General features: G+C 42.8%; 1 protein-coding gene across 2 annotated transcripts in view; it reads right to left on the reverse strand.

Annotated features, from left to right (window-relative positions):
* Nucleotides 1–18,648, reverse strand: part of LOC132391936 (snake venom metalloproteinase BmooMPalpha-I-like) — a 130,132-nt gene that overhangs the window by 54,821 nt on the left and 56,663 nt on the right. Inside the window, exon 1 of one of the 2 annotated variants that reach the window (XM_059965738.1) lies at nt 4,261–4,401. The exons of the other annotated variant lie outside the window; for it this stretch is intronic. Coding sequence (XP_059821721.1) covers nt 4,261–4,312 — 52 coding nt within the window. The 5' untranslated portion in view covers nt 4,313–4,401. Of the gene's footprint in view, nt 1–4,260; nt 4,402–18,648 lie in introns of those variants that run through there. 2 annotated transcript variants of the gene reach the window in all.

An 18,648-nucleotide genomic window follows, 5' to 3' on the forward strand; every position in this document is an offset into this window, starting at 1 on the left:
ATGTATCTGCGTCTACCAACACCCTTGGCACCGTGTTGCCCACACCCACTACTCTGTAAAAGACTTCCCACTGACATCCACCCTATACTTTCCTCCAATCAATTATGTCCCCTGGTACTAGCCATTTCAACCATGGGAAAATTCTCTGGCTATCCACTCAATCTATCCCAATTATCAACTCCAGAAAGGTTATCTTGTGTGATAAAATGGACTCTTCATCTCACAATCTGCCTGTTAGGGTGGCACGGTGGGGTAGTGGTTAACACAATGATTTACAGTACCACCGAACCAGGTTCAATTCCCACCACTGCCTGTAAGGAGTTTGTAAGTTTTTCCCTGTGATAGATTTCCTCTGGGTGCTTTGGTTTCCTCCCACAATCCAAAGACGTATCGGTCGGTAGGTTCGTTGGTCATTGTAAATTATCCATTGATTAGGGCAGGGTTAAATATGGGGTTGCTGAGGGCTGCGGTTCAAAGGGCCGGAAGGGCCTGTTCCATGCAGTATCTAAATAAAATCGAAGTAAAAATAATCTTACACTTTATTGGTTTCCTGCAGTGCAAATTCTCTGTAGTTTTTACACTTCATTCCACATTGTTATAATTTTAACTTGTCCTACTTCAGCACGTTTTGTGATCTGTACGAACAGTATGCAAGATAAGCTGTGCCCTGAATGTTGGTACAAGTGATAATAATAAACCAATGAACCAATAAAAAGGATATCAAACAATAACAAAACTTGAACCATATAACCGGTTCCTGCTGGTCTCAGCTTGGAAGGGAATAATTAATAGGGTTTTTGAGCGAGCAGGGAAATGCAACTGAATGCTTGGAGTTTGGCAGGCTGAACAATCTCTTCTATGCTGTAACAATCTAACATCTTCATGACTTTGTGTCCCTTTAATCGAAGAAACATTCAGAACCGAATATGTAGATTTGCAGATAATCATGTTCATTATATGCACAAACTATTCATATATTTGTTTGTGATTACACATCAAAATCCATTTAATTATCACCAAAATAAGTCAAAACTTTGTTGTTTTATGCGAGCAGTATAGTACAAGGCATAAAGATATTGTTATGAGTTATAGTTTTTAAAAAAACAAAATAGTGCAAAAAAAAAGGAATAGCGAGATTGTGTTCATGGACCATTTAGAAACCCGATGGCAGGGGGAAGAAACCGTTCCCAATACACTGAGCGTGGGTTGTCAGGGTCCTGTTCATCCACCCTGATGGTATCAGAATCATCACTGATATACGTAGTAAAATTTGGCGTTGTTTTGCAGCAGCATTGGAATACATTATGAATAGATTTTTTTTTGAGATAAGCACGGAACAAATCCTTTCAGTTCAACAAGCCTCACCACTCAGCAACCAACCAATTTAACACTAGCCTAATTGCAGGACAATTTAGAATGACTAATTAATCTAATAACTTGTATTCCTTTGGACTGTGGGGAAAAAGCAAGAGGGCCTGGAGGAACACACGTTTATCATGGGGTTGATGTACAAACTCCTTGCAGATGGAGTCGGAATTGAATTCGAATTACAACATACACGATCCGTAATAGCATCCTGGCATAAGAGAAATAATTAAATAGTGCAAAAAGAGAACAAAATAGTGAGGTTGTGCTTATTGGTGCACATGCAGATGGTTGATATGTTGAAACAATAAAGTAATCTAACATTAAAACTATACCTTAAATGTTCAATGTACAATGTTAACATTGTACAAGGCATTGATAAGGCTGAATTTGGAGTATTTTGTACAATTCTGGTCACCAAATTATAGGAAAGATGTCAACAAAATAGAGAGAGTACAGAGAAGATTTACTAGAATGTTACCTGGGTTTCAGCACCCAAGTTACAGGGAAAGGTTGAACAAGTTAGGTCTTTATTCTTTGGAGCGTAGAAGGTTGAGGGGGGACTTGATAGAGGTATTTAAAATTATGAGGGGGATAGATAGAGTTGACGTGGATAGGCTTTTTTCATCAAGAATAGGGGAGATTCAAACAAGAGGACATGAGTTGAGAGTTAGGGGGCAAAAGTTTAAGGGTAACATGAGGGGGAATTTCTTTACTCAGAGAGTGGTAGCTGTGTGGAATGAGCTTTCAGTAGAAGTGGCAGAGGCAGGTTCGGTATTGTCACTTAAAGCAAAATTGGATAGGTATATGGACAGGAAAGGAATGGAGGGTTATGGGCTGAGTGCGGGTCAGTGGGACTAGGTGAGAGTAAGTGTTCAGCATGGACTAGAAGGGCCGAGATGGCCTGTTTCCGTGCTGTAATTGTTATATGGTTATATTTACATATCATGACTGACGCACTATGCATAATATCTACTCGAAGCACACTCTTAGTGGCCGCTTTATTAGGTACCTCCTAAGTATATTAATTACAACAAGTAAATTACAAGTGCATAAGCATTTTTATATCAAGATAACACTAAGTATAATATCTCACTAAATAATTAGATGTTATAAGATGAGATGCTGTACAATTTAATTTATCTTCTTAAATATTTTTTTAAAATCCTGGTCTTCCCTGCCTGTAAGGAATTTGTACGTTCTCCCCCGTGACTTGATGGGTTTTCTCCAGGTGCTCTGGCAGCATTGTGAAGGACCCCAGGCACCTCTCATACAAGATCTCCCCCCCCCCCCACCCCGCCATCTGGCAAATGGTACCGAAGCATTCAGGCTCTCATGTGTAACAGTTTCTTCTCCCCAGCCATTAGACTCCTCAATACCCAAAGACTAGTCTGACACCAACTTACACACACAAACACCCTCAACTGAACACTACTTCACTCCCTTTGCAATTTTTGCTAATTTCTTTCTCAATTCCTACTAAAACATTGTTTACATTTACAATTACATTGACATTATTTATTATTATATTGTAATTTGCCCTTTACTGTGCCTATTGTCTTATTAATTATTGTACCATCTTGCACAGTTTTGTGCACTTTATGTAGTCCCGTGTAGGTCTGAAGTCTAGTGTAGTTTTGTGTTGTTTCATGTAGCATCATGACCCTGGTGGAATGTTGTTTCATTTTTACAGTGTACTGTACCAGCAGTTATGGTTGAAAAATGACAAAAAAAGCGACTTTAATTGATTTCCTCCCACAGTCCAAAAATGTAATGGTTGGTAGGTGAATTGGTCATAGAGCGGCGTGACTCAAATGGCCTATTCTGTGCTGTATCTCAAATAAATAAATAACCCAGACCACCAAGAATCCCCAGATCCCTGGAGAGCACACTCCTGAAGGACTCGCATTCTGTCTCTAGATGGTCATCACTGGATGGCAATGAAGCAGACATCAATAAGCTTTTGAATCTTCTGGGCTATAACAGGATTCTTCAAATAGTCGCTTAGTGCTTGTGTGTCGTTCTGCACTTTATTAGGAACCTCCTGTACTGATTAAAGTGGCCACTGAGTGTATGTTCATGGTCTTCTGCTGCTGTAGCCCATCCACTTCAAGACTCAATCTGTCGTGCATTCAGACATACTCTTCACACACCACCGTTGCAATGCATATTTGTTCATGTTACAGTTGTCACCTTTCAAGCAGCTTGAAACATTCTGGGTATTATTCTCTGACCTCTCTCATTAACAAGGCTTGTTTGACCACAGACCTTCCATTCACTGGATGTTTGATGTATTTCACTCTATTCTCAGTAAAGTCAAGAGGACAGCAGTTTCTGAGATACTCAGTCACCCCATCTGGCACCAACAATCATTCCACAGTCAAAGTCACTTAGATCTCATTTCTTAATGTATACTGATGCTTGGTCTGAACAACAACTAAACCTCCTGACCACATCTGCATGCTTTTATACATTGAGCTGCAGCCGCATGTTTAACTGATTAGATATTTGCATTAATGAGCAGGTGGACACATGTACCTAATAAAATAGCCACTAGGTATATATGCAAAAACCCTTTATTCATTCTGTTAATAATAAATGCAGAATCATAATACTGAATTTCATGCAATTATTTTCTCGGCTGTGTTCATCCAACGTCTTAAAAGTTATGTTAACATAACCAACATTTCTTAGCAATGTATCATAAAGTTAATCCGATGCAAGATTTAATTTACACACACCACTATGTAAGCAGTTAGCATCCCCGCTACAACCTGTGACCATTGCATTTGTTCACTAGTTACTCGTCAATGCAGTCCCACTTGCACAACATATACTGACAACAAAAAGTCTAACTCATTCCAAGACTGCGCAAAGCACTGCATTGTACTGTACCTCCGGGAATGCTGCCCAGCAAAAAGAAGACAAGCAGATGTTTCGATTCCATTGCCGTTCAGTCTTCAGGGGTTGCTTGCTCTCTGAATGTAGCAAGAACATCACCTTCATTGACACATGCACCGTATTGAAGCTTTCAATGCAGATTTCAGAGACTCCCTGCCTTAAGCAACTAGAGAAGTAACTCCGCCCATTATGAAACCTAATTCCCTTTCGTAACATTTATAAATTCTTGGAATCACTTAATCCCCCTAGATCAAGTTACAAAGAATAATAAAATGTTTTATTGAATTTTCACTGGAACTTTAAACAATAATTACAAAAGTCCACTAAGCTACAGAAACAGGGATCATAAACAAGCAGAATTTTTGTCAACCTCCAGATGAATGTTTCAGCTTCTCTGTTTTTATGCTAAATTTCCAGCATGTGCACTTTTTGCATTGATTTACTGTTCATTATTGCGCAAAATCACATATAAAGTAACACACGAAATGCTGAAGGAACTCAGCAGATCAGGCAGCATCTATGCAAAAGAACAAACAGTCGACGTTTTGGGCAGCAAATCTTCATCAGGACTGAACAGGAAGGGGGAAGGTGACAGAATAAAAAGGTGGGGGGAAGGGAAGGAGGATAGCTTGAAGGTGAAAGGTGAAGCCAGGTGGATGGGAAAGGTCAAGGGTTAGAAAGGAAGGAATCTGATATGACAGAAGAGTGGACCACAGGAGAAAGGGAAAGGAGGGGACCCAAGGGGAGGTGATAAGCAGGTGAGAAGCGGTAAGAGGCCAGAGTGGGGAACAGAAGAGGGAGAGTGGGGAGAGAACAAATAATTTCCCTTGGTGGAGAGATGGAGAGTGGCCTTATCTTAGCACAAGAGAAGGTCATGGACTGACATGTCAGAATGGGAATGGGAATCTGAATTAAATTGTTTGGGCACCAGGAAGCTCCACTTTTGACAGACGGAGCAGATGGGCTTGACGAAGAGGTCCCCCAATTTAAGAAGAGTCTCACCCATGCAGAGAAAGCTGCATCAGGGCACCAGACACAACAGACGACCCCAGCAGATACGGAGGTGAAGTGCTGCCTCAGCTGGAAGGACTGTTTGGGGCCCCGAATAGAGGTGAAGGTGGAAGTAAATGGGCAGGTGTGGCACTTTGACCACTTAGAGGAATAAGTGTTGTCTATTGTCTATTGCCTATTGTCTATTTGGGTATTGATAGTGAATGATCAGCCATGATCTCAGAATGGCGGTCAGACTCGAGGGGCTGAATGGTCTACTTCTGCACCTATTGTCTATTGTCTAAGTGCCAGGAGGAACACTGGTAGGGAGGGTTGCTTTCCTGTGGAAAGCAGAGAAGTGGGGGAGTTAAAGATATGTTTGGGTGGTTATATCCCTTTGGAGATGACCGAAGTTGTGGAAGTTTGATGCGGGAGCTCACATATAAAATGTTTATTACAGACGGACCACAAGACATGGTCATGACATCTATGATTTTGCTTCTCCAAAGATAGTCGCTTTGTCCCAGTGGAGAGGCTTGTGAGTTCCTGAGAGTGATTTCGTCTGGACCTTAGCTACTGGTAGAGTCCACCCATGATGGTAAGGTCAAGGGTGAGGTTCCAGACTAAAGGCACTCCAACCAAGACTTCATTGGTGGAGCTGGTAGAAGATGATAACATATCACAACAGCAGTGAAGGATTCTCAGTTGTCTTGGATGCTATGCCACTGGACCCTGATCTCAATCTGTCAAGGACTAACTGGTGGCTACCCATGCATCAAGCCCCAAATGTTAAACAAAGTCAATCACAGGCACTCTCCATTAAGGGAATTGTCATAAAACTGTAAGCCATAGGAGCAGAATTGGGCCATTTAGCCCATTGAATCTGCTCTGCTATTCCATCATGGCTGGTCTATTATCTCCTGCCTTCTCTATGTAACCTTTGACACCCTTCAAACTCTGCTTTAAATATACCCAACGAGTTATGGCAATGAATTCTACACTTTCACCACCCTCTGACCAAAGAAATTTATCCTCATCTCTGTTTTAAAGGGACATCCGCTGTGCCCTCTGGTCCTAGACTCTCAAATTCAAGTCAAGTTTATTGTCATCTGACTGTACATATTTGGAACCGAACAAAACAATATTCCTCCAGACCACAGTGCATCATAAAACACATATCACATAAACCAAAATATTACCATAAATAAGTTAATAAATATAACTCAAAATACATGTAGACTGCAGCATAGGTAAATGGTAAAGAATATAGCAAACAGTAAACAGCTCACTGTCCTAGTGATAAGACCATGGTGGTGGAAAGGCCTTCTTGGGTCTCACAGTCTGAGGGAAGAAGCTGCTACGCAGTCTCAAAGTCCTAGTTCTTCTTTGCATCCTTCTTGACAGGAGTGAGTTAAAAAGATTATGGGACGAATCTTTGGGCCCTTCATCTGCAACACTGCCAACAAATTCTAAAAATAGAGGAGAGGGAGGGGGTGATCCTCTTGGAGCTTTTATAAAATTCTGAAGGGTTAATGGACCTTGGAGTTTCTGTACCACACAATGATGCAGCCACACAGAACACACAGGTTGGTGCTCCTGTAGAAGTTTGGCAGAATGGGGCAGGAGCCTCAATCTCTCAGAAAGTGTAGACATTGCTGTGCCTCCTTGACCAGCGAAGCAATGTTGTGGGTCCAGGTTAGGTCATCCGTTATCTGCACACTAAGGAACTTTGTACTCCTCACCCTCTCCACAACAGAGGCTTTGATGTGCAATGGAGAGTGGTCGTCCTGTGCCATCCTAAAGCCCAGAATCATCTATTTTGTCCAGGCCACCTTGAGACTCTGGTAGTCATTCTTGCACCATTTGACAAATCTCTCTACCTCCTCTCTCCATGCCAACTCTTCATTGTTGCCGACGAGGTCAACCACTGTAGCATCATCAACAAAATTGATGATATGGTTTGAGCCGAATCTGGCAATGCAGTTGTGAGTCAGCAGCATGAACTGCAATGGGCTAAGCACACGGTCCTGAGGGTCACCAGTGACCAGTGTGATGGAGCTTGAGTGTTGCTGCCAATTCAGATTGACTAGGATCTTACCATCAAGAAGTCCCAAATCCAGTTACAGCGAGGGGTGTTGAGCCCCCTTAAGGACAGTTTACCCACCAAGCTCTAAGGATGATCACACTAAACATGGAGCTGAATTTAATAAACAACATCCTGGCGTAGGAGACACCATTTTCTAGCTAGGGCAGGATAGAGTAGAGGGCAGAGGCCATGACATTATCAATAGACTGGTTTGAAATGGGTCTAATGTATCTGGAAGGTGGGATTTTATATTATCCATCACCAGCCACTTAAAACATTTTATGATTGCTGCAATGCCAGTGGACAGTAATGACGCTAGTTACCATTGTTCTCTTGGGCACCAGATTGATGGTAGCCACCTTGAAGCCTGCAGGGACAGTGGACTGCTACAAAGATATCTTAAAGATGTCATTACAACCTCTGTTATGACCTCAGCACCTGTTGTCCAGCCCTACAGCTTTACTTCGGTTTAGCCTGGTAAGGATCCTCCTCCCACTAACATAAACACCCTCTTCACATCCACACTGTCTAGACCAGTGTTTCCCAATGGGAGCAGTACCTCCCCCACCCTCCAAGGGGCTTGGTTACATGTCCTAAGAGGGCATCAGGGGAAACAGAAGTCATCAGGGTGCATTTAAGATTCTCGAAAGGAGGGGCAGAAAGTGGCACGTGGTATCCTAACTTGAGGCATGAGACCTGACTGATCATGTCAACTCCCTGCTGACGTCAACATCTGATAGACATGTTAATTTTTGTTAAAAGTTGGTGTTAATTTTTTTTAATTTTAATTTAGCCCCATTAATGATGGATAAAAATGTACGGCACAATCTCTATGAGTCTGAAGATGGTGAAGCTTTGAATTTTAATCATGCTAAGAAACAGAAAGTACAGAAAGCATGTCAATACAATGTTACATACCGGGAGTATGTTTCTATTCCATTCCTGTCAGATCAGCAACACCCCGTGTGTGTTATTTGTAATACTGTACTGTCTAAAGAAGCCAAGAAACCATCAAGAGAGCAGGGACACTTCCGTAAAAGAAACCCTGAAAAGGCCACTTATGCGATTATTTAGTTTGATAAGGTGAAAGAAGCATTTGAAAAGTGTTGCTCACTTGTGATGTTTGCCAAGAAAGCTAACAAAGCTGCTGTACAGAGCACAGGTACTGTGTACGCTAGGTTTAAAGATAAATAAAAATTAAAATCATTTCTCTCATGTTAACATACGGTAGACATGTTTTCACACTAAAAGTACATTGACGCTGAAAAGTCTCAGAGGAGCGTTGGCAAGTATGAAAATGCCTTAGGGGGATGTTGAGCTGAAAAAGGTTGGGAAACACTGATCTTGACTTTTCAATGAGATCCCCCTCATTCTTCTACAACCCAGCGAATATAGACCAATGTTATCAAACCCAACTCATGCTTTAACCCTTTCATTCTCGGGATCATTCTCATGTGTCTCCTCTGGACCCTCTGAGTTGACAGCTGAGTGATTCTGAGAAGCTCTCAGAACCTCTTCCTCACATTGGCCTCTTAATGTCTGCCTTGAATCCCGATTGTGTGACAAGGCTACAGAGCTCTGATCTGGTTTTTTGATGGTTAAACTGCTTGACTCTTTATATTGCATGCTTTTTCCCCCCCTGTTTCACATGAGTGTGGATCTGCTTGAAGCCCCAGAGGTTTGGAACCTCTTTCTTAGATATCTTTGGAGTATTTCCCAATGCAACCTCTCCTGCCAATCCATCATGACAGAGAATAGTAGCTACCACTGAGCAAATGGCTAAAATCAAGTGTAGTATCGTGTTGAATATTTGAGGATGCCATTATTGAGACTTATCACATTCAAGGGGTTGATAACAGCTTAACGTGCTGACATAGGGGCAGATCCTCAAGCTGACTGGGAAACCAATCTGGAACCCTTTTCCATCAATTCAGCTAGAATGGCTAAATCTACCACAGTGTATCAACTGGAGGTCCTGGGATCCCAAACACTGTCAGGGTGGCATTGAAGGATTACAGTGAGGGAAATCTTTTCAACAGGGACCTCTTCATTCTGATGGTCCTGCTCAAGTGCTGCAAGTTAGAACCATAGAACATTACAGCACAGAAACAGGCCCTTCGGCCCTTTTTGGCTGTGTCGAACCATTTTTCTGCCTAGTCCCACTGACCTGCACCTGGACCATATCCCTCCATACCCCTCTCATCCATGTACCTGTCCAAGTTTTTCTTAAATGTTAAAAGTGAGCCAATATTTACAACTTCATCTGGCAGCTCATTCCACACTCTGTGTGAAGTAGCCCCCCTGCCATGTTCCCCTTAAACTTCTCCCCCTTCACCCTTAACCCATGTCCTCTGGTTTTTTTCTCCCCTAGCCTCAGTGGAAAAAGCCTGCTTGCATTCACTCTATCTATATCCATCATAATTTTATACACCTCTATCAAGTCTCCCCTCATTCTTCTATGCTCCAGGGAATAAAATCCTAACCTATTCAACCTTTCTCTGTAACTCAGTTTCTCAAGTTCCAGCAACATCCTCGTAAACCTTCTCTGCACTCTTTAAACCTTACTAATATCCTTCCTGTAATTTGGTGACCAAAACTGCACACAACACTCCAAATTCGGCCTCACCAATGCCTTATACAACCTCACCATAACATTCCAACTCTTATACTCAATATTTTGATTTATAAAGGCCAATCTACCAAAAGCTCTCTTTACAACCCTATCTATCTGTGATGCCACAAGTTCTAGGAAAATGACATGTTTGGTGTCCAAGACTTCACTAGTGATGGCTTTTTTAGCATCACATTCAAGAGTGTGGCAGGATGGCAGAAGTTCCTGCAGGATTTTTGAGAGAAGTGGAATAAGGCACTGCTGTCACTTTTCACCATCTTCACCCAGAAGGAATAAGTGATTGCTGTGCACATGTTCAACCTTCATATACCCATCCTCACCTTCCTTGCCCATTATGTCGAAGGATTAGGAAACTATGTGGACACAAAAGATGTGTCCAGGATCTGCTGTTTGAGTCCAGGAGCTTGGGGTCCCATCACCGATGAGACCAGGGTTCAAGGCCTGGGGTTTGAGATCCCATCATCAGTGAATCCTAGGGTCAATATCAAAAATCAAAGCCCAAAGGTTAATTGGAAGACCTGGGTCTCTGTGTCTGCCATTCCACTGGGGAAGTCAGAGACCTTGTGTCTGGGAGACCACAAGACTACTAAAGGTTGGAGTCCTGGGTAGGCCTATCCTGGATTTGGAGGGTTGTCTGTGTGTATGAATAGGTGGAAAACAAAAGAGTGACTAGTATTGCTGTTATCTTGTAGCTGTTCTGTTATTCTACTGAACATTGTGGGCGTGCTAGGTGAGTGACAAAATGTGTGGCAATACTTGTGATCTGCCTGCAGCACATCCTTTCCCTGTAGGTTTCAATGTGCATGTGATAACTAAATGAATCTGAACTCTGCCCCTGATGATGTCACTAATGACCAGATTCAGTCTGGTGATCTGACCCAATTCAATCTTACTTAGCATTTTAATACAGATAACTGGTCATCAGTGGAGATGCAAGTCTACCACACCACCCAAAGGAAGTGTAAGGCACTCCTTCCCACTGGCCTGCAGGTTACCCTTAAGCCCCCTCGATCAGGGTCATGGGAGCAGTTTGTGGATGGCGCATATCACACTGTCGCCTGGCAGACAACCTCTGAAGAGTGGTGATAATGGCTGGGGTCACCTGCCTAGTGAAGACACTGCCCCAAAAAAGGTATGGCAAACTACTTCTGTAGGAAAACCTGCCAAGAACAATCATGGTCATGAGACCCTGACTGCCTATGTCATACACGACACATAATAATGATGAATTGGTAGTTTCTTATTGGCACATGTTTCTGATCATTCAGTACACAACTACATTGAGGTATTAATGAAAGAAAAGTATCAGAATACAGAATGTAATGTGACAGAGAACGTACAGTCTAGGTAGATAAACAAAGTGCAAGGGTCACTATGAGAGATTAAGTGTTCATCAGCCAATTCCAGTCCTTCAATCATGATACTAGCTTTTTAATTCCAAGCAATGGTAAGATAAATTTAACTCCTTTAGCAGGAAGTTCCACATTTTCACTGCAGGAGTCCTTGAGCTCATCATCCATCGCAAGCAGGACTTCCCAGCGACCAGACATTTTAATTCCCATTCCCATTCCTGTTCTTGTGCCAAGTTGAGTCCATGTTCAGGGTGGACTTTATTTTCTATCTAGGTAGCCTCTAACCTGATGGCATAAATATCAATTTTTCCTCTCCATAGACAAATTCCCCCACCACCACCTTTCTCTATGTTCCACTCTGAACTTTCACTTCTTCTCACCTACCTATTACTTCCCCCGGGTCCCCTTCTCTTTCCCTTTCTCCTATTGTCCAATCTCTTCTCCTATCAGATTCTTTCTTCTCCAGCCCTTGCCCTTCCCCCCCCCCCACCTGGCTTCACCTATCACCTTCCAGCTAGCCTCTTTCCCACCCCCCCCCACCCTCTTTATTGTGACACCTTCCTCCTTCCTTTCCAGTCCTGAAGAAGGGTCTCGGCCCAAAATGTCGACTGTTTACTCTTTGCCATCAATGCTGCCTGACATGCTGAGTTCCTCCAGAATTCTGTGGGTGTTGCTTTGCAGTCTGGATTTCTGGTTTAGTGACTATGCCCTTTAGATGGAATTAACACTGCATTATTTGGTGAAATACAATACACACTCTAACCTTACCCTCTAAGAATGTCTGTCTTCACAGAATATTTGGCAGGATTTAATTTATGTCTGAAATGCATATCAATTGAGGGAGCGCCATTTGGTGAGGTTTGTAAAACATGAGAATCTAAGCAAGGTAAACAGGAGCTATTCCTCTAGGCAGAATTTTCAGGAATTAGAGCACATATTATCATAACTGGTAAGTTGAGAAGAAATATTTCAACATTAAGAAATGGTGTGGGTTGAAACCACCTAGGTGACAGAATAAAGAATATTGATTAGAAGCTCCTCTCCCTGTTGGTGTTTCTGTCGCACTGAAACCCCATGCCCAACCCTCCTTTGGGACTGTGCATGGCAAAGTTTATAGGAGATACAGACAGTGGTAAGAGATGATGCTAAACCTTTCTGGAACTATGTGAAAGCCATACGTCGGGAAGTATTTGGTGTCTCCCTATTATCACCTATGGGAAGGATTGTTCCCGGTGCAAAGGAGAAAGCGGAAGTACTCAACCAACAGTTTTACTCTGTTTTCACAAGGGAAGATATCTCATCAGTATCGGACTTAGGACATAGTAGCATTCCAAATATGTTGAGTATCAACATTACCACTGCAGGTGTTGCAAAATTATTGCTAAACCTGCAGGCCCACAAAGCCACAGGACCTGACAATGTGGCAGCCTGTATTATCAAGAATGTGCTGCTAGTGTCACTCCAATACTCCAAAAAATCTATCAAATGTCTTTGTCTACTGTAACCTTGTTTAAAAACTGGTTCAATGCCAATGTCATATCAATCTACAAGGAAGGAAACCAGTCTCACCATCTAATTGCTGTCCTGTATCACTTACTTGTATTGCAAGCAAGCAGTTAGAACACAATATTCACAACAATATCATGGGTCATCTGGAGAGATTCTCACTTCTCTCCAACAGACAGCATAGATTTAGGAGCGGACGGTCTTGTGAAACACAGTTAGCTAGACTCGTTAATGATCTAGCCCAGATTCTGGATGCAAAGAGTCAAATTGACCTTTGCATAATGGATTTTAGTAAAGCTTTTAATACTGCACCACATCAACGCCTGTTAGCTAAATTTGACCATCTTGGCATCCGATGCTCTACCAAGGATTGGATCAAAAGCTTTCTATCAAAACAGCATCAGAAGGTATTAATCGACAGGCAATCCTCATCCAGCTGTCCAGTGTTTTCGGGAGTACCACAGGGCACTGTTTTGGGCCCACTACTTTTTTAAACCTATATAAATGACCTTCCAACTTGTGTTACGTCTTTAGTCAAACTGTTTGCAGATGACTTGATTCTGTACATACCCATAAATTCTCCAAATGACTGCAATACCCTTCAACAAGACATTAACTTGCTGTGCAAGTGGGAGTCCTCCTGGCAGATGAAATTTAACATCACAAAATGCTACATTATGAGAATGACCCACAAGAAAATTTTCATGGGAAACGCTACACTTCAGGAAGTAAAACATCACCCCTACTTGGGCATTGAACTGTCAGATAACCTTAGCTGGGCAACATACATCAACCAAACCATTTCAAGTTCCAACAAAATCCTTGGCCTTCTACGGTGAAACTTTTGGAATTGCTCAAAAACCACAAAAGAAATTGCTTATAAAACTTTTGTTCATCCAAGACTTGAATACTGTAGTGCCATTTGGGATCCCTACCAAACCATTCACATCAATAACCTTGAGAAAGTCCAGAGAGGAGCTGTCAGGTTGGTAACCAGTGATTATAGAAAGACCAGCAGTGTTACAGATATGCTTCTCAACCTCAAATGGGATACCCTCCAAAAAACGCCACACAATAGCCAGGCTTTCGACAATTTACAAGGAAACTCATTCATTAACTCCATCCAACATTAGCCACCTTTTGTGTAACCAGAATAACAGACCAGCAACTTGACAAAACCAATCACTGAAATACAAGACCATCCAGACCAACAAGATCTGCTACTGCTACTCACTGTACCCTAGGGCCATTTCCATTTTGGAGCTCCCTGCCACCACACATTAAATCTGCCGCTGATAGTAAAATTTTTGGATCGCTGCTCTTAATTTAAATTACAACCGCATGCATGAGGGACTGCACATTTATAGCCCAGAGGTGGCTGTTGGTGCAGTATGGACAAGACAAGACATTGAATTTGAAGGCTTGATGTGTCTCAATGCCCTAGAGAGCTACTGTGGCTGGAGTCAGGGCTTCATGCTTTGGTTCTAGGTAAGGTCACCCATGCCAAACAGGTCAAAGGGTAGAGGCCAGACAGAGTGGTCAACCAGCCCTCCAGGTTCAGGGGTTCAGCTCATGTCTAAATACTCTAAATTAGTGGTCACCAACCTTTTAAAGCCCAAGATCCCCTACCTCAGCCTTAGTGAAGGCAAGATCGACTCCAAATCTATTAGTTACATGCATGCGCACCGGGGCAGAAAAGACCAGAAGTAAAACCCCGCAACCCGGAAGTAGAAATAACATATAAATACCAGGGGTCACCACCCTTTTTTTTGCACCGCAGACTGGTTTAATATTGACAATATTCTTGCGGATCGGCTGACGGGGGTGGGGGGGGGGTGTGGGTGTTAAACACATTGTGAATACAGTGATACTCAAAGCAGGTTCCTTATGTCCAGTCTATTCCTCAATTTAGTTGACGTGGCTCTCAGCTGCTGTCCCGTTTGCTCACGTTTTTACAGCTGGAAAAAAACTCAACGGGTTTGTCTTTCAGTGCGAGGTGCTTGGACTCAAGGTACCGAAGCAGTTTTGAGGGCTTCATTGCCTCATTAGACAGCCTCCCACCCACCCGCCTGCCCGCCTCCTTGGCCAGGTGTAGCTATTCCCGTACCGGGGCCGTGGCGGTCGCAGTCCGGAGAGAGAGTGACCAACTGAGCGAGGAGTACGTTAAGACGCGCACCTTCCCCCCTTGTAGGATCTATCGGCCGACAAAAGTTTGTTTCAGTAGATCGCAGCGAGGTAGCTGCTCTGCTGCTTATGAAACCCTAGCCTGAATGAGGTCTGTGAATATTTTAGCACTGCGTTCCCCACGAACATTCAGAGTGCTAGACAGGTTCAGAGGCGGTGCCCGTCTGTCCGTGCTCCGGGCCGGTAGCATTGGCACTTCCCGCCGGCCAGTGATCTCTGGCGCGCTTGGATCATGACCTCGCGTGTATTCAAGTTTGACAGTGGGCATGACAGGGAATGAGGAAAGGTGCAACTGACTCCTATCATTTCCTCACAGCCTGGTGGTTGGGGACCACTGAACTACACCGTGTAGTGCGGGGGAGCTACATGCGTGCGCACTGGGCAGAAAGAATGGAACTAAAACCCCACAACCCAGAAACAGTCTTTCAACTGTATTTGTGTATTTATTTTTCTTTTTTTTTCGGGATCTACTGGGAAAGTCTCCAAGATAGACTAGTCGATCGCAATCGATGGGTTGGTGACCACTACTCTAAATAGTAAAACAAAATTGTTACAGAAACAGCATTGAAGAATCCTTCTACATCTGAGTTTGATGAATCCTTCTGCATATGAGTGTGATGATATGGTTTGTGAGATCAAGAGTTCAATAGTTTTGTAAAAAAAGACAAGGGAAGACAAACAGTGCGTGCATAGATACTGTACATACAGTACATACATAAATAAAATAAATAAATACATAGATAAATAAATAACTTTTTTAAAACTGAGAAAATGAGCTGTAGAGACCGTGAAAGTGAGTCCATAGTTCGTGGAACAGTTGGAGTTGGTGATTTGAGGTGTTGGTTGAGGTCCTAGGCTCATCACCTCTGTGAGTGGATCAGGGCAGCTACACTGTGGCTGGCCAACACTACACTGAGGGCTACCAATCCCATTCAAAATCAGGGCGCCACGTTAGCATGAACAGCAACAGGTTTTCAAAGATCTTGGGATCCGGGAAGATCTGCCCCCGGTAAAGCTTAGCCAGTTCCTCAGTCATGGGCGGAAAGCTGATATGTGCCTCAGGTGACTATTGAGTTCTTCTGGAAATACTAACGTCATCATTGATCTAATTATATACAGCTTCCTTGAATTTGTGTAATTACTGTGAGTAATGAAATTCCGTAATCCATCTCATGTATGTGTCAGATTACTGGTTTGTGACAAGACAGCTTCTGTGGTGCTATTTTTCAAATTGCTCAACTCTGTCCAACCTGTGTAAAACAGTTGTAATTAACTGCTATATCTTTGTTCCATTTGTTGAATTAGCTTCCGATTATTTTTTCTGTAACTTCTCATGCCAAGTGTTCATACACACATCCATTGTAGGCACAAGATTACCTCCATTGGAACAAATTAACCATTAATCATAACCATTTTGGGAAATCTTACTCATAGCTTAAGATGCCTTCCAAAAGAAGTGTTAAGCTGCCCTTTCACGTGTACAAAACACTGTATAAACTGTCATTCTCTAATCTATGGTAGTGCTTTAACTGTTATTTATGGGATATTGGAGTACAAGTTATAAACACAAGAGATTCTGCAGATGCTGGAAACACAGATCAACACACACAAAATGGTGGAGGAATTCAGAAGGTCAGGCAGCATCTGTGGAATAAACAGTCATCGTTTAAGGGCAGAGATCCATCAGGACTGGAGAGGAAGGGGGTGGAAGCCACAAAAAGAAGTTGGGACGAGGAGAAGATGGAGGGCAAGGGATAGGAGACCAGGTGAGGAGGAAGGTGGGTGGGTAGTGGAGGAGGAATGAAGTGAGAAACTAGGAGGTGATAGGTGTTAGAGGTAAAGGGCTGAAGAAGCAGAAATCTGACAAGAGAAGACTATGGGCCATAGATGAAAGGCGAAAAGAGAGGTGATGGACAGGTGAGGAGAAGATGTAAGAGGGGAACCAGAATGAGGAGTAGAAAAAAGAGAAAGGAGATGGGGGACAGATTATCAGAAGTTGTAGAAATCAATATTCATGTCATCAGATTGGAGGCTATCCAGACAGAATATGAAATGCTGCTCCTCCAACCTGGGTATGGCTACATCATGGCAGTAGAGGAGTCCATCGACCAACATGTCAGAATGGGAAGTCAAATGGAAATAGCTGAACATTAGGAATCACAGCTTTTACAGTAGACAGAGTGAAGATACTTAATGAAGTGATTCCTCAATGTATCTCAGATCTCACTGATGCTGACAAGGCTGTGCTGGGAGCACCTAGTACAGTAGATGACCCCAATAGACTCACAGGACTGTCTAGTGCCCTGAATGGTGCTGATGGAGGAAGTGTAGGGGCAAGTGTAGTGCTTGTGACTTTGCAGGGATGAATGCCAGGAGGGAGATCAGTGGGGAGGGACGAGTGGACAGCAGAGTCACGTTGACAGCGATTACTATGGAAAGAGGTGAGATGTGCTTAATGGTAGAATTTCATTGTAGGTGAAGGAAGTTATGGAGAAAAATGTGCTCTTTTAACAGAGTTGGAAGCTATTTGGTGGAAGATGGTTGTGGAGACAAGTTCCTAGGAAGGATACGTGGCTATGGCAGTGAGTTTGGATGAGCACATGGTCATGGAATCAGATGGCAGAAAGTTAGACACCACAATTAGAATGCTGAACACTCAAGATGATGGCTGGGCCTCCAAAAATTTTAAATTACTTTAGGATGTCCTGAGATTGTGAAAGGCAAAATATAAATTGGAGGCTCCAATGTACAGGGTCAGACGAGACTGCTGAGGATTGTAGGCTCAGCCAGCTCCTACAAAGGCACACCCACCCAACCATCAAGGACATCTTCAAGAGGTGAGGCCTCAAGATGGCAGCGTCCATTGTGGAGAGTATTCTGACATGTTGCATCACGGCCTGGTATGGGGGGGGGGGGGCTACTGCACAGGATTGAGGTAAGTTGCGGAGAGCTGCAAACTCAGTAGCTCCATCATGGGTACTTGCTTCCATAGTGTTCAAGACATCTTCAAAGTGCGGTGCTTCAGGAAGGCAGCATCAATCATTAAGGACCCCAGTACCCAGAACATGCCCTCTTCTCATTGCTGTCATCAGGAAGGAGGTACAGAAGCATGAAGGCATACACTTAATAATTCAGGAACAACTTCTTCTATTCTGTCATCTGATTTCTAAATGGACATTGAATGCATGAACACAACCTCACTACTTTCTATTTCTGTTTTTGCACTACTTATTTAATTTAACTATTTAATATACAGACTGTATTTATATTTACTGTAATTCAGCTTTTCTCTTCTATATTTATCATATATTGTACTATTGCCGCAAAGTTAACAAATCTCACGACATATGCCAGTGATATTAAACCTTATTCTGATTCTGATCTGGGACATGCAACCTTTGCAATACTACCATTTGAGAAGACATCCAGCTGTAGACTTTTAGTAACAGCTGCTTCCCTTCACCCCCTGCCATCATATTTTTGAATCATCCATCAATCCATGATCACTACCTCACTAAAGATAAAGATAATAAAAATTAATTTTATTTGCACATATACATCAAAACAGAGAGGGAGATGCATCATTTGTATCAACAACTAACACAGTCCAGAGGTGTGCCGAGGGCAGCCTG

Source organism: Hypanus sabinus, chromosome 3, assembly GCF_030144855.1.
Source record: "Hypanus sabinus isolate sHypSab1 chromosome 3, sHypSab1.hap1, whole genome shotgun sequence".
NCBI classification, from domain to species: domain Eukaryota; kingdom Metazoa; phylum Chordata; class Chondrichthyes; order Myliobatiformes; family Dasyatidae; genus Hypanus; species Hypanus sabinus.